We start from the raw sequence: 16,811 nt of genomic DNA, 5'->3' as shown, positions 1-16,811 counted from the left end.
CCTTGCTTCTCTGTGCCGGAAGTGTACACAGGCAGGGACAGAGTGAAGGGGGAGGTCGGGTCTGGAGTGCCCGCAGCAGCCTTCCAGCCGACCTGGGGAGCTGCGCCAGCTCACGGGTCTCTCACTTCCCAGGACGTCTCTGCTTTGATTTGCAAATGCACTGATTTTCATCCCAAGCACATTTCTGTGTAGGACAGCGCGTGCCCCCACATCCTCAGTCCTACCTGTGAGTTGAGGTGAATGTTGTCCCTGTGCCTCACTAACTTCCAAAGGCGACACTGCTGCTGCGTGCCTGGGACTCGACGTCACCTGGAGAGCTCTGTGCCTGTGGGTGGCACCTCCAGGGAGGACACCCTTTCTGTCAAGGGAAGCAGCAGGAAGGAGAGGGGTTTGCAGGGGCACTGGTGTCACCCGCTGCACCCCCTGAAGTGAGTTTTTCTGATCCCTTGGGAGCCCCCATTTCTGAGACTCAGAGTGGGCTTTCTGTGGAGTGTGCTAAGGCCACCCTTGCCCTGCAGAGCTCTGAGAATTAGGGACAGGCCAGGGAAAGCCTGTGGAGTCCTCCCCAGGGGCTGGTGCTGCCTGTGTGGAAGGTGCCCTCTCCTCCCCCTCCTCCCTCCCCTCTCAGCACGCACGTGAGGAGCAGGTGTGCTGGGGGGAGGGGAGCTGCACATAGGCACCCCTGTCTGGGAGGCTTCTCTTTGTGAGTTGCTGTGACAGAATCCTCGAGGACCAGCCCATTCCATCCTGATTGGCAGACACAATTTTGTGTGGTGACATCCGTTTACTGCCCTGGCATCCAGGACTGTCCCCCACCCCCCACCCCGCCCCACTCCATGGGTCAAGACCCAGCAGAACAGGGTGGTTTTGGAGCACTGACGCTGCATACTGAAACCTAGTGCAGGTGCCATGGCCTGTCGACCTGCTTTGCTGGGCCCAGCTCCTGTGCTGGTTTTTCTCCATCACAGCAATGTTACTGTACTGTGTTCTGCAGGTCAACATGGAGGCACGGAGGTGCCCTCCTGCCTGGAGAATGCGCAAGAAGAACCGCTCTTGTCCACCGTGCAAAAGATATGGGCGAATGCGCTATGTTCCAAAGAGCACACTGTACACAGTGTATGGTATGTTAATCCGCATGGAGTGAACTGACTTGCAAAGTGTACTCCTCTCTCCCTCACTCTGAATGGTGCAGCAGGGGAGTGGGGCTGGCTGAGGAGCTGGGACGTAAGTCTCTGAGGACACACAAGGGGCTGCACTGACTCCCCATCATGCACAAAGCAGCAGATATATGAGGAAATAAGTTGCTTATAGAAGCCAGAAATATCAATTCTGGGCCGGCACCGCGGCTCAACAGGCTAATCCTCCGCCTTGCAGCACCGACACACCGGGTTCTAGTCCCGGTTGGGGCGCCGGATTCTGTCCCGGTTGCCCCTCTTCCAGGCCAGCTCTCTGCTGTGGCCGGGGAGTGCAGTGGAGGATGGCCCAAGTGCTTGGGCCCTGCACCCCATGGGAGACCAGGAGGAAGCACCTGGCTCCTGCCTTTGGATCAGCGCTTTGCGCCAGCCACAACGCGCTGGCCATGGCGGCCATTGGAGGGTGAACCAACGGCAAAGGAAGACCTTTCTCTCTCTTTCTCTCTCTCTCTCACTGTCCACTCTGCCTGTCAAAAAAAAAAAAAAAAAAAAAGAAAGAAAAGAAAAGAAAAGAAATATCAATTCTACAGATACACATGGAATCTGGGGCCACGTGCCTAGCTCTGTGAGGACTGAAACCCCTCCCTGACTTCAAGGGCATCAGATGTCCTCCAGGGAAGACACATCCAGGCCACAGCACAGAGCTGGGCAGCAATATAATGAGAGTGCCAATGCAGGGCCTGGGAGTATGAGTCAGGGAGTGATTTTCCTGGGAATAAACAGGAGCGTGGGGGAGAAGAGAGATGGAGGTGAGGAGACGGGCCTCTTGGGGGTCTGGGGAGCTCCCTAAGATGGGGCTGGAAGAGGCCACCCAGGCAGGGCGGGCAGTGAAAGTAGGAGCGTGGAGACCCCATGAAGTCACAGCTCCAGAAGCATCCCCGTGACCCAGAGTAGGCCAGGGCCCCACGCTGCTCAGAGCTTGCTGCCCTCAAGCCCTTTGTCCATCATTGGCAGAAAAGATAAGGGAGTGCCAGTGAGGACGCGTGCCCTGGAGGTCCAGGAAATGGACCTTGGTCCTGTGAGGAGACTTTGCTTGATGATGCCCCAAAGACACTGACTGTGCAGCTGGGTCTGGGGCAGTGGGCAGCTCCCTCCGCATCGTGATGAGAGGCTCCAGGGGGAACTGAGGCTGACTGTGTGCTGCCCAGCTGGGCGCCTCTCACCACATCCCAGCCTCCTCTAGCCTTGCTCTCAGCTCCACATCAGGCACCATGGGGCTCTCCCTGTGGCTCTGCTGCCTCAGGCCCTGATGCCCACGCTCTGTGGGGCCTCGTCTGAGCCCCCCCCAGTCACCTGTGACACAGAAATCCTTTTGGTTTCTGAGGACACTGTCAGGAAGAAAAAACAAGCCCATGGCAAAAGTACCCGGCAAATGTCTGCACATATTGGGCACTCCCCTTCCCACGTCACATGAAAACTCTCCTCTTGTAAGATCATCAAAAGATGTTCACTGGAGTACAGTAAATAAATCTAAGGGCGTAATAGCTCAGGCCAAGACACGACTTGCAACCCTGTTTGCAAAGATGAGGCAGAGTCTCCTCTCTGTTACTCAAATTCAGACATGACAAGGTGAGGCAGTGATGAGGACGGCTCACAGGAAGCTCAGATCTGCCTGAGATGTGCAGACTGTGATGTTTCATGAGCTGGAGACACAGATACAGCCACACATGGAGGTACTCGCTCCTAGCCCAGATAGATGAGGGGACACAGTGTGGACAGGACAAAAGTAAGACCACATGGAAATCATCTCAAATCTTCTTGCCTTCCATGCCAATCATTCTGAAATTTGAAGAGGAGCCCGAGCCACCCTAAGCATGCTGCGGCGATGACACACATTGAAGAACTGACCAGTGTGCACTCCTGAATGTTTTCCCTGCTCCTTGCTGCCTCCTCCCTCTTCCATCCTTCCTAATGTTTCCCTAATAAACCTCATGACATCCCCTCTCTGTCTCAGTGTCTGTGTCCTGGAAGACCAACTGATAATTCCTGGTTCACAATGTGATTCACATTCACAGATCAAACATGGGCGGACACTCTGGTACTGCAGAGAGAAGCAAGATTGTCCTTTGTTAAAAAAAAAAAAAAGATTTTTATTTATTTTTTTGAAAGGCATAACTATACACAAAGAGGGAGAGAGAGATCTTCCATCTGCTGGTTCACTCCTCAAATGACCACCAAGGCTCGGGCTGGGCCAGGCTGAAGCTAAGAGCCAGGAACTGCATGTGGGTCTCCCATGTGGGTGGCAGGGGCCCAAGCTCTTGGGCCATCTTCCACAGCTTCCCCAGGCTCATCAACAGGGAGTTGCATCAGAAGCAGAGTAGCCAAGACACAAACCAGCACTCTTATGGGAGGCTGGCATTGTGGCCGATGGCGTAACCCGTAGTGCCACCACACTGGCCCCCCTCGAGATTGCCTTTTCTGTAGTATTGACCATGAAGAGCACGAGGTAGCCTTCTGGGGTCGGGAATATCTATCTGGATGTGGTGGTCTTGGGCTAATTCTAGAAGTGTTCACTGAGGACCTGGTGTCTGCCAGTCACACTGGTGCCTTGTGACCAGATACACAGGCACACAGGCACGCATCCCACGATGTGGCCAGTTTAGGTCATGGGCAATGGCTCTCCAGCAGTGGCTCGGAGAGCCCAGCAGGAGGATCCCAGGTCAGACATTGTAGGGCCCTTCCTTCACTGGACCAGCTGCTCTTCAAGGGCGCCGTTCCAGGAGGACTCTGTGGGCAGCTGAGCTTGGAGCAGAGATTTCTTGAACCCTCCTGTGAACTGCACGGTCCTTAGCATTTCTTTACTGAGTGATGGGCAGAGGGCAGTTCTAAGAGGAACTATACCTAGGGCTGGAGTAGAGCAGAGGGCCTGAGTCGTAGAAAAGGTCAGGCACAGAATGGAAGAGAGAGAGTACCAAGAGGGAAAAGAGGGGCTAGAACCTGCTGCCCCTGGCCCTTGGCTTCTGGCCTCACCAGGATTCCAGCCGTGGCTCTGGCACATGGTCTACGGAGGTTTTCCTTGATTCCTCTCTGTTCCCTATAGGCGGTCCTCACTGAGGAGGATCCAGGGGTAACTGGGAGTCTCCTGCTGGAGCGGAGGGTCTCATGCAACTTTCAGGCGGCCCCCTAGAGATGTCTTTGGATTAAACCTCATTGCCCTTGCTCTAGCTTGTCTCCCTTCTCCTTCACTTTCTCAGGCTCTCACTCTGCTAGCTGGACTCCCCTACCCAAATAATCCATGGCCAGAAAGCCCTGGGTCCAGACCCTGCTGTCAGAGATGGCAAGGGAGACCCAGGATACCACCAATAGGCCCCACTTCGGGCACCCACAGCCATGTGTGGTCCTGACACTGCCCAGCTCATATTTCCTGTCCCTGGGTGCTTGTCCCTCGGCCCAAGTTGCTCTCCTCGTGGCAACAACTTGTCTTGGTCCCCTGCTGGGTCCCAGGGCAGGGCCTGGCCTTGATGATGAGGTCAGTTCAAAATCCAAAGATGGTAAAAGAAATTGGTGAATAAATTTGACTGAATTCAAAACTATCTACCTGGAACAAAATGCCATAAGAAAAGTCAAAAGAGAATGTGAAGTGGACAAATATTTGAGACTAAGATCACACAGGAAGGGGTTTGCCTTTTCTCAAATACATAGAGTTCAAAAATGAGGAGACAGTGCCAAACAACCCACTAGGAAAAGAGGTATAGACCAACAGCAGACTTTGAGAGGAACAGAAAACACCTATGACTCCTAAGCATGTGAAAAAAAAGGTCCATATTACTGACAAGAAAAGTACAGATTAAAACTACACTAAGATGTACTTTTTAACATAAGGAAGCAAAAAATTCAAAAGGTTGAAAACACACTTTGTCAGCACCACTTGGGAATCCAGGCTCTCATAGGCATTGATGGTATGTATCTGTAAACTGCAATTCCTATACGAGGCAATCCAGTAAAAGACATGCATGTGCCTTTTGACATAGTGGCATCACTGAAACAAGGTGGAAGTTCATGAGTACATTGGCTACTTTAAGGAAAAGGGAGAAGAGAAGATTTTCCTTCTATGTTAATAAGGCTCCACTGGATGGAAAATAAAAATAAAAATAAAAAATAAAAATAAGGAAAACCTTTTTTTTTTTTTTTTTGACAGGCAGAGTGGACAGTGAGAGAGAGAGAGACAGAGAGAAAGGTCTTCCTTTGCCGTTGGTTCACCCTCCAATGGACGCCGCGGCCGGTGCGCTGCGGCCGGCGCACCGCGCTGATCCAATGGCAGGAGCCAGGAGCCAGGTGCTTTTCCTGGTCTCCCATGGGGTGCAGGGCCCAAGCACCTGGGCCATCCTCCACTGCACTCCCTGGCCACAGCAGAGGGCTGGCCTGGAAGAGAGGCAACCGGGACAGAATCCGGTGCCCCGACCGGGACTAGAACCCCGTGTGCCGGCGCCGCTAGGTGGAGGATTAGCCTAGTGAGCCGCGGCGCCGGCCAAGGAAAACCTTTTTTGCTGTTAGTGAGAGAGAGAGAGAGACAGAGGGAAAGGTCTTCCTTCCATTGGTTCACTCCCCTAATGGCCACCACGGCCGGGTATCCGAAGCCAGGAGCCGGGTGCTTCCTCCCTGTCTCTCATGTGGGTGCAGGGACCCAAGCACTTGGGGCATCCTCCACAACCCTCCTGGGCCACAGCAGAGAGCTGGACTGGAAGAGGAGTAACCGGGACTATTCCTGGTGCCCCAACCAGGACTAGAACCCAGGGTGCTGGTGCTGCAGGTGGAGGATTAGCCAAGGGAGCCATGGCACTGGCTAGGAAAAGGTGTTTTTTTTTTTTTTTTTTTAAAGAGTAGACAGTGAGAGAGAGAGACAGAAAGGTCTTCCTTTTTGCCATTGGTTCACCCTCCAACAGCTACCGCGGCCAGCGCACTGTGGCCGGCGCACCGCGCTGATCTGAAGCCAGGAGCCAGGTGCTGGACTGGAAGAGGAACAACCGGGACAGAATCCGGCGCCCCGACCGGGACTAGAACCCGGTGTGCTGGCGCCACAGGCGGAGGATTAACCTATTGAGCCACGGTGCCGGCCAACATTTCATACCAAAAGTACAAGGAACTTCAAAAGTTTGTGGAAAATGGAATTAGAAAATAAACTTATTTCAGTTTAAAAAAATTGAAATCCATGCATACAAGGAATCTTCAAAAAGTTCATGAAAAGTGTGTATTATAAAGAAACTTTGCATGGATTTCAAATCATTTTGTATCAAATTTTAAAAAAAGACATTTTCCATGAAGCTTTTGAAGTTCTTTTATAAGTGCTCCCAAGATAACTTTGTTGCTGTTGATGACTTTGACCACCTGACTGAGGTAGTGGTTGTTGGCCTTATCCACTGCAATTTTTTTTCTCTGTGCATTGTGTATGATCTTTGGATAATGTCAATTTATGTATCTCTCACTCAAGTGAGAAGTTATGCATCATCCTCTGGAGAAGTTGGTAGTTACATTAGTTATTTGGAACTTTACTAAATATTTTATTATGTAACTACTATGTATTATGCTATTTTTCATCCATTCACTCATTCATTTAACTGTAGAATCATTGGTATTGCTTGTCTATTTTTGGCAATACTAGCTTTCTCTCATATTTACAATTCATCAGAATAATTCTGAGGAACTGTTCTAACCACTCTGTGGAGTTAATGAATCAGCATTTCCCTGCTTATGACAGTGCATTTCTTTGTAAAACATATTGTGTTGGGTAAGGTAGATCCACAGGAAGTCGGTGGTGTGCAGGGTCAGCCCAACTTACAGCCAGTCAGCTATGTCATTCGGTGATTCCTGCGTGTGGAACTGGAGCGTGCTGAAGATTCTCTGGGCAGCCAGCCGCCATGAGAGGGCGCAGCTACGCCGACAGAGCCACTGTGTCCAGCTGGCCCCGCCTGCACCACGCTGGCCTGCCTTTCCCAGAGCATGCTTTGGCCACAGAACCATGGGACTCGCCAGCTCCACAGCCGAGCTGTGCTGGCCTCAATGCAAATCACAAATCACAGTGAAGGCAAGATGCAGTCTGGCTGAATATTTGAGTCTGCAGGTCCCCGGCCTCTTGGGTTCCCTACATTTACGTCTTACAAGACATCTTGAATCCTTTCTGTTTGGGGCAAGTCATTCTTGAATAAAGCTGACGGAAACATTTGCATGCTGGTATTTACCTGGACATAGTGTTCAAACTTGGACAGATAGCAGGAAGATGATTGTCACGGTGTATCCTGTCTGTGTTTCTTTGTGAGAACCTGTTCAGTGGCTGTACCATGTTGGATTCCAGCAAGCAGTGGAGTCCTTGCTGCTTAGCATCCTGGCCAGAAACTGACATCATTAGTTTTTTGGAAATTCATCCCTTTGAATAGCTTATAGTGGCTCTTGCGCATTGGTGCTGTTTTCTCTTCTCTAGTGGAAAATGATGTTGACTCTTTTTGGCCTTTTTAATGGCTGTTTGTATGTCTTCTTTGGGGAAGTAACTGATTTTTATCTGGTTTTCAATTTACCTGTCTTCTTTCTTATTTTTTTTTAAGATTTTATTTATTTATCTGGGAGGTAGAGTTACAGACAGTGAGAGGGAGAGAAGGGAGAGGCAGAGAGAGGTCTTTCATCCACTGGTTCATTCTCCAATTGGCTGGGATGGTTGGAGTTGAGTTGATCCAAAGCCAGGAGCCAGGAGCTTTTTCCTGGTCTCCTACATGGGTTCAGGGAACTTTGGGCCATCTTCCTCTGCTTTCCCAGGTCATAGCAGAGAGCTGGATTGGAACCTCTTCCAATCTGCTTGCAGGGATGCAGGCAGAATATTAACCTACTGCACCACAGCACCAACCCCTCAATTTACTGTCTTCTGACTGATGGTTTTATGTATCTTATGTATATTTTAGCTACAAGTCCTTTATAAAGTTATTTATTTTTTTTGAAAGGCAAGAATGACAGATACAGAGTCACAGAAAGAGAGAGCTCTTCTAGCCATTAGGTTCACTCCCCAAATGCCTGCAGCAGCTGCAGTTGGGCCCAGAGGAAGCTGGAAGAAAGAACTCAATCTGGGTCTCCATTTTCGTGTCTGTCAGGGACCCAGTACTTGAGCCTTCATCTGTTGCCTCCCAGGGTGCGCAGCAGCAGGAAGCTGGAATCAGGAGACTCAAACCTGAGTGCTCGGACATAGATGTGAGCCCAGAAGGCTACTCCTAGTTTTGAACTTTATGGATTTTAAGTTATGAATTTATGAGTCAATTTATAACTGAGGAAAAAATGTTATAAACTTGTACTGGATAGAAAATCTTCCTTTTATTTTGTATATCCATGAATTTCCCATAGGAAATCCTTCAAAATATCCAAAATCTTTTAGAAGGAATGGGGAAAAATACAAATTTTGTGTACTTGTGTGTGTACACATATTTATAGATATTTGTACAGAGATAGAAAGCTACTATTTTACTTATATGGGAATTATTAATATCAATAAAGAAGTGTAGACTATACTTAAGGGCTAATTTCTTAAACAACTGATATTTTCTTCCTATATTTGTTTTCTTTCTTTTTTTCATTTAAAAGCAAGATTTATTTAAGTCAGGGACCTCCTGGCAGAGTGGCCAGGAGGGGGCTCCAAGAGAGGCAAAACCCAAAGTGGCTGGTGGTAGTGGGGTTTTTAAACACAATTTTTGGGAAGAAACTGTCAGTCAGTACAATTGTTTTCATTCTTAATGAGGCATGTACATAATGTTAACTTTCTGAATTATATAAAAAACCGCACTGCAGTAAAATCTTAGCTATTTTAAGGTTAAAACTGAGAATCAAGCTTACTGAAGAATCACAACTAAGGGCAAGATGATGAAACAGGAACTCCTAGGCCCTCCTACCCCGAGGAGACATGGATTTAGCAATGGCAGGAACCATGTGCCTCTGTGAGAAATCTAAGAACTGGCTGAGAGGTTCCTGCTCTGCAGATGAGTGTGAATCCAATAACATTAAAGCCCAGAAGTAAAATTCAGGGCTTCATCTCCCTCCCCCGCTCTCTCAGCAGAGTTCCTCCTCCTTCTGAAACACTGTGTGATAGACAGGAAGTTCCTAACCCCCATCCCTTCCTTGGAGAGGAAAAGGATGTGAATGAACTGCAAGTTCTAACCTTTAGGGGGGCCTTCCAAGAGGCTAGTTTCTTTCTTGGCTAAATCCACTGACAGTAATGGTATGCCAGGTGGGGGGTCTATATAAAAAAGATGACCCAGAGTGGGAATTTAACCTAGTGGTCAAGATGCCCACATTCTGTTTTGGAGCTCCTGGTTCAGTTTCTGGTTCTGGCATCTAACTCCAGCTTCCTACTAATGCACACCCTGGAAGGCAGTTGTGATGGCTCAAGTAGTTGGGTTCTCGCCACCCATGTGGGAGACCTGGAATAAATTCCTGTCTCTGAGGTTCAGCTCTGGCATAGTTTGGACTGTTGTAGGCATTTGAGGAGTGAACTAACAGATGGGAGCTTTTTCTCTCCATCTCTCCTTCTCTTAAATGTAATTTATTATATTTTAGTACACCTGGTCAAGATTGCAATACCAAAGACACACAGTAGGTAGAGCTCCAGTTTTGCAGATTACTACAAAACCAGACAGGGCACAGTATCATACACACCAGGAGAATCCCTGCGTAGAAACCTGCAAACCCCTTCCATTCCATTACATCGTCCAGAAAGGATGCAGCCTCAGAAAGAACTGAGAGGCCAGCCTCTTCAGCTGGCCCAGCTGGAGAGAGTTCTTTTGTTTGAGATCAGACTGAAACATCTGGGAGGGTTGGCTAATTCTTCAAATGCCAAAATAGCCCCCCAAATTAAAAAATACACAGGAAAAAACCCCAATGTCGCTCCCCATCTTCGTGGAGGAACGACACAGGACCCTGCGCTGTTCTTTCGTCTGCTCGGCCCTCCCCGGGTTTGCTGCTGGTTCTTCCCGAGTTGCCTACTGTCCCTTCCACCTCCGTGGAAGGGCGGTTCCCCCTGCCACTTTCCCCACTTCCTCAGGGGAGCGGCACACCGCCGGCCGGCTCTCTCGGGGGCTGCACAGGTGTTCCTCTTAGATAGATGTTCCCTCTAGATGTTCCTGGTGCATGTTGTCTCTCTCCTCCTTTATAGTCCTCTTCCACCAATCCCAACTCGGCTGCCCACACGCCGAGTACGCTGCTCTCCTCCAATCAGGAGCAGGATCAGCTCCTGGAGGTCATCACTCAAGTTGGCAAGAGGCAGCTGCGTAGAAGCTGTTTTCTCCTCTCCCAGCGCCATATTGTGGGAGAGCAGATGCATAGAATAAGTCTCAATTCCAGTAACTTAGTCCAGTCCGGGTTGCTCCCCACACCCCAACACTTGAAGCAACACATTAAACCTCTGCCTAGAATACAGAACCTAAAGAAATAGAGATTGATGAAATACTAGACAAACAAACCAAATTACCATAATAAGAATAGCAAATGAATTAAAAGAAAGCATGGAAAACAAAGTGAGGAAAATGAAATATGAACAAACTGGAAGAAAGATATGCTAAAGAAGAGGAAAATATCAGAAGGTAGAAAACACTGGTGAGAGTAACTACACAAATTCTGAATGTTGTATCTTTGTAAACATGGTGCATAAGCCATTCATATTTTTAGAATAATGACTAAAAACCAAAACAATTGAAAAATAATAACTACATTAAAATTCTAAGAGACAGAAAATATAGAAAGAGGTAAATTGGAACATCAAAAATAGAAATATGAGTTGGGGGTTCTGGCACTGTGGCGTAGCGGATAAAGCTGCTGCCTACAGTGCCGGCATCCCATATGGGTGCCAGTTTGAGTCCTGGCTGCTCCACTTCTGATGCAGCTCTCTGCTATGGTCTGGGAATGCAGTCAAAGATGGCCCAAGTCCTAGGGCCTCTGCACCCATGTAGGAGACATGGAAGAAGCTCCTGGCTCCTGGCTTCGGATCAGTGCAGCTCCAGCCTTTGAGGCCATCTGGGGCGTGAACTAGCAGACGGAAGAATGACCTCTCTCTGTCTCTCTCTCTGTAACTCTGACTTTCAAATAAATAAAAATATATCTTTAAAAAATAGATGCAGAAAAAGCATTTGATAAAATTCAATGTCCCTTAATGTAAAAATCTGAACAAATTAGGTATCGAAAGAAAGTTCCTTGGGGCCAGAATTGTGATGCAGCTGTGATGTTGATATCCCATGTTGAAGTGCTGCCACTTTGAGGCCTGGCTGCTCTCCTTCCCATCCAGTTTCCTACTGATGCACCTGGGAAAGTAGTGGATGACGGCCCAAGTACTTGGTCCCCTACAGCTCACATGGGAGACCTAGATGGCGTTCCAGGCTCCTGGCCTTAGCCTGCCCTGGCCATTGCAACCATTTGGGGAGTGAACACACACAATAGAAGATTCTCTCTCTCTCTCTCTCTCTCTCTCTCTCTCTCTGTCACTTGCTCTGCCTTTTAAATAAAGAAATAAAGGAAACTCGATGTAACATAGGCCATATATAACAACCAAGAGTTGACATCATTCTAGATAGGAAAATCTGAAAGCTTTTCCCTCTCAGATCTGGAATAAGGTAAGGGAGCTCACTTTTATCATTTATACTCATTATAGTATGAAATTCCCAGCCAGGACAGTTGGGCAAGGAAAAGAAATAAATAGCATCCAAATTGGAAAGGGGGAAGTCAAATTGTCAGTGTTTATAGGTGACATGAAGTTATAGATAGAAAACCCCAAAGACTTCACCCAAAAGTTGTTAAACAAATTCAGTAAAGTAGCAGGATACAAAGTCAACATGCAAAAAAATCAGGAACACTGTTTTCTATCAATAGCGGCTTATTTGAGAAAGAAATCTCATTTCCAATCGCTGCCAAACATAAAGTAAAACACCACATAAGAGTAAACTTAAAGAGGTGAAAGATCTCTACAGTGAAAACTGTAAATCATTGATGAAAGAAATTGAAGAAGACATAAAGAAATGGAAAAACAAGTCAAGTTCATGGATTGGAAGAACCAACATTGTTAAAACGGCCACACTAGCCAAACTGATTTACAGATTCAATGTAACTGCTCTCAAAATACCAATAACATTTTTCACAGAAACAGAAAAAACACTACTAAAATATGTATAGGCTCTGCCTTTTAAGTAAATGAAAATAAATAAACATTAAAAAAATTGTTTGGAACCACTGAAGACCCCAAATAACCAAAGCAATGCTTAGCAAAAAGAACAAAGCAGGGGGAATTAACTACTGGACTTTAAAATACATTAAACCAACAGAAAAAAGAAAAAATGTATTAAAAAGCTATAGTAGTTAAAACAGTGTGGTACTGGCATAAAAATAAATCCACAGACCAACAGGACAGAAGAGACTTCAGAAGTAAACTCACATATCTACAGGCAACTTCTTTTTTGGCAAATTACTAAGGACAAGCATTGGGTAAAACACAGTCTTTTCAAGAAATGGTGCTCGGAAAATTGGAGATCCACATGCAGATGAATCAAACTAGGCCTGTATATCTTACCAAATATAGAAATTGACTCAAAAACTAAAGACCTAAATGCAAATCTTGAAACTTTAAAACCCTGGAAGAAAACATAGAGACATTGGGATGGCAGGATTATTTTTTGGTTCAGATCCCAAGAGCTCGGGAAACAAAAGTGAAAAATGTGATATCATAAAACTAAAGAGTTAATGCGATGCAAAGGGAACAAGCAACAGAGAGGTGACACAACTGACAGAATGGGAGAAAATAGTTCCAACTTATACATGTCTTAAGGGGTTTATAACTTGGTTATATAAAGAAATCAAATGACTTAAAAAAATCCAGTTTTTAAAAATAGGCAATAGATCTAAATAGAAATTTCTCAAAGGAAGGCATACAAATGATCAACAGAGCTTAGTACAAAACAATATAATATATAAGAATGAAATTGACCTTTTGAAAGTTGATTATTGTTTACCGCTCTTGTCTATATTCTTGAGGAACAGTGGTTTTCTACTTAATACTTGCTGAATTCTGTATTTAGTCGAGGGGTAAGCTTATGATTATAAAATAAAAAATAAAAGCATGTCATTGTAAAAATTAAAAATAGGAAGGAAGAGGGAGGGTGGAGGTATGGGTGGGAGAGAGGTTAGGAGTGAAGTATCATTATACTCTTAAATATGTATATATGAAATATGTGAAATTTGTTCACCTTATATAAATAAAAAATAAAAAAAAAGATCAACAGGTCTGTACAAAAATGCTGAACATCACTAATCATCAGGAAAACACAAATCAAAACTACATTGTGGGCCAGTGCCGCGGCTCAATAGGCTAATCCTCCGCCTGCGGCGCCGGCACCCCAGGTTCTAGTCCCAGTTGGGGTGCTGGATTCTGTCCCAGTTGCCCCTCTTCCAGTCCAGCTCTCTGCTGTGGCTAGGGAGTGCAGTGGAGGATGGCCCAAGTGCTTGGGCCCTGCTCCCGCATGGGAGACCAGGAGAAGCACCTGACTCCTGGATTCGGATCAGTGCCGTGCGCCGGCTGCAGCGTGCCATTGGAGGGTGAACCAACGGCAAAGGAAGACCTTTCTCTCTGTCTCTCTCTCTCATTGTCCACTCTGCCTGTCAAAAACAAAAACAAAAACAAAAACAAAAAAAAACAAAAAACAAAAAAACTACGTTATGATAGCACTTCACTCCTGTAGGACTGGCTACTATCAAAAAGATAAAAGATGACAAGTATTGGTGAGGACGTGGAGAAAAGGGAACCTTGCACTTGTACAGCCACTGTGAAAAACAATATGGTGGTTCCTCTTAAAACTGAAAGTAAATTTACCATGTGCTCTAGGAGTCCCACTAATGGGTATATATACAAAGAAAATGAAATCAGTCTGCCAGAGAAATTTGCAATCCTGTATTTATTGCTGCACGATTCACAAAATAAATGGAAACAATCTAAATGTCCATCAACTGATTAATGGATAAAGCAAGTGTGGTGCATATATACAATGGAATACTACTCAGCAATAAAAGGGACAAAATTCTGTCACTTGTGGCCACATGGGTGGAACTGGGCTCATTATGTTAAGTGAAATAAGCCAAACACAGAAAGTCAAGTATCACATGATCTCACTTGTGTGGAGGCTAAAAATATGGTGATCTCATAGAAGTTAAGACTATATGGTGGTGCTTGCTTTGGCAGCACATATACTAAGACTACATGGTGGTTACCAGATGTGGGGACGGAAGCAGAGAAGGAGAGATGTGGAAGGGTTGACTAATAGGTGCTGAGTTATAGCTAGACAGGAGTAGGAATTCTTGAGTTCTACTGCATAGTAAGATGACTACAGATAATGTTAATGTACTGTAGATTTCTCTGGTAAGAAAAGAACTAGAAGACAGGATTCTGGATTTTTCACAATAAAGAAATATTAAATGTTTCAGGGAATAGAATTATATACATATACATTGATTGGACATGACACAACATAATATGTGTTTTGAAACATAAGAGGAGCCAGCGCTGTGGTGTAGCAGGTAAAGCTGCCACCTGCAGTGCTGGCATCACATAAGGGCACCAGTTTGAGTTCCGGCTGCTCTATTCCAATCTAGCTCTCTGCTATGGCCTGGGAAAGCAGTAGAAGATGGCCTAGACACTTGGGCCCCTGCATCTGCAGTGGAGACCTGGAAGAAGCTCCTGGTTCCTGGCTTTGGATCAGCACAGCTGCGGGCCCTTATGGCCACTTGGGGAGTGAACCAGCAGATGGAAGACCTTTCTCTCCTAAAAAAAACCAAACAAACAAACAAAAAAACCGTGCAATGGAGGATGGCCCAGGTCCTTGGGCCCTGCAACCTCATGGGAGACCAGGAGAAAGCATCTGGCTCCTGGCTTCAGATCAGCGCAGCACGCTGGCCGCAACACGCCAGCCGTAGCGGCCACTTGGGGGGTGAACCAACAGAAAAAGGAAGACCTTTCTCTCTGTCTCTCTCTCTCTCTTACTGTCTAACTCTGCCTGTCAAAAAAAAAAAAAAAAACTGTAACAGAAATAAAAAATTTTAGAAAAAGAAAAATTTATTTCATTGCAAAAAAATTTTCATCTATGAAGTTTTTTCATAACACATTTCCATGAATTTAGTGAAAATTCTACATATGCATGGATTTCAAAGATTTTTTGCAACAAAATAATCTTTCAATTCCACCTTCCACATATTTTATGAAATAGTCTCATATAATAAGTCTTAGATTCATTTGCTATTAATATTTTGATTTATTTACATGTTTCAGAGTTAAAAAAAACTCTTTTTATTTATTTATTTATTTATTTATTTGACAGGCAGAATTAGAGAGAGACAGAGAGAAAGGTCTTCCTTTTTCCTTGGTTCACCCCCCCAAGTGGCTGCTACGACCAGCGTGCTGCGCCGATTCGAATCCAGGAGCCAGGTGCTTCTCCTGGTCTCTCATGGGGTGCAGGGCCTAAGGACCTGGGCTATCCTCCACTACACTCCCGGGCCACAGCAGAGAGCTGGCCTGGAAGAGGGGCAACTGGGACAGAATCCGGCGCCCTGACCGGGACTAGAACCCGGTGTGCCGGCGCCGCAGGCAGAGGATTAGCCTATTGAGCTGCAGTGCCGGCCAAAAAAACCTTTCATTTGAAAGGCAGAGTTACACAGAGAGGGAAAGACAGAGAAAGAGAGAGATATTCTACTCACTGGTACCCTCCCCAAATGGCTGCAATGGGCAGCAGGGGCTGTGACAGGCTGAAGTCAGGAGCCTGGGACTCCATCCAGGTCTTCCACATGGGTGGCAGGGGCCCAAATACATGGGTCACCTTCCACTGCTTTCCTAGGTGTGTTAACAGAGAGCTGGATTAGAAGTGGAGCAGCTGGGACTTGAACTGTCACTCATAGAGGATGCTGGCATCGCAGTTACAGGCTCATCATGTTGTACCACAATGCTCGGCCCCAATGTTTCAGATATTTTTAATAAAAGTTATAAATTGACCCAATCATCCTTATATACCAATCCCATTGTTAGTTTAAGGAAATATCAAGTTTTTAAACCAATTTGGATATTTTTTAATAATAATAACATCCTATTCTTTGCTGAAATTTTTATTTGGGATTTAGCTGATTATAAACATAGGTACTAGATTGAACTTGCATGTAGGCAGGTTAAAAAACAGAAAATGGGGGCCAGTGCTATGGCATAGCGGGTAAAGCCACAGCCTGCCATGCCAGCATCCCATATGAGTGCCGGTTTGAGTCCTGGCTGTTCCACTTCTGATCCAGCTCTCTGCTATGGCCTGGGAAAGCAGTACAAGATGGCCCAAGTCTTTGGCCCCTGCACCTGCGTGGGAGACCTGGAAGAAGCTCCTGGCTCCTGGCTTTAGATCAGCACAGTTCCAGTCATTGCAGCCAATTGGGGAATAAACCAGAGGATGGAAGACCTCTCCCCTCCCTCCCTCCCTCTCTCCCTCCCTCCCTCTGCCTCTTCTCTCTCTGTGTAACTCTAACTTTCAAATAAATAAATAAATCTTAAAAAGAAAGGAAACAAATTGCAGTAGGCATTGTGGTGCAGCAGGTTGAGCCCCTGCTTGGGAAGCCCACATCCTGCATTGCAGTGCCTGGTTTGAGTCC

The 16,811-nt window shown here is 46.4% G+C and overlaps 1 protein-coding gene across 1 annotated transcript in view; it reads left to right on the top strand.

The window, feature by feature from the left end:
- The window catches only part of LOC138847046 (uncharacterized), a 58,045-nt gene extending 54,910 nt beyond the window's left edge, over positions 1-3,135 (top strand). Inside the window, exons 16-17 of the mRNA XM_070064669.2 lie at positions 995-1,121; positions 2,986-3,135. Of these exons, the coding sequence (XP_069920770.2) occupies positions 995-1,121; positions 2,986-3,005 (147 nt within the window). The 3' untranslated portion in view covers positions 3,006-3,135. The remainder of the gene's footprint in view (positions 1-994; positions 1,122-2,985) is intronic.
- The last annotated feature ends 13,676 nt before the right edge of the window (positions 3,136-16,811 follow it).

This window comes from Oryctolagus cuniculus, chromosome 19, assembly GCF_051225735.1.
Source record: "Oryctolagus cuniculus isolate XC-2025 breed Fujian yellow rabbit chromosome 19, ASM5122573v1, whole genome shotgun sequence".
NCBI lineage: Eukaryota > Metazoa > Chordata > Mammalia > Lagomorpha > Leporidae > Oryctolagus > Oryctolagus cuniculus.
This window is presented reverse-complemented; position numbering and strand designations above follow the sequence as displayed.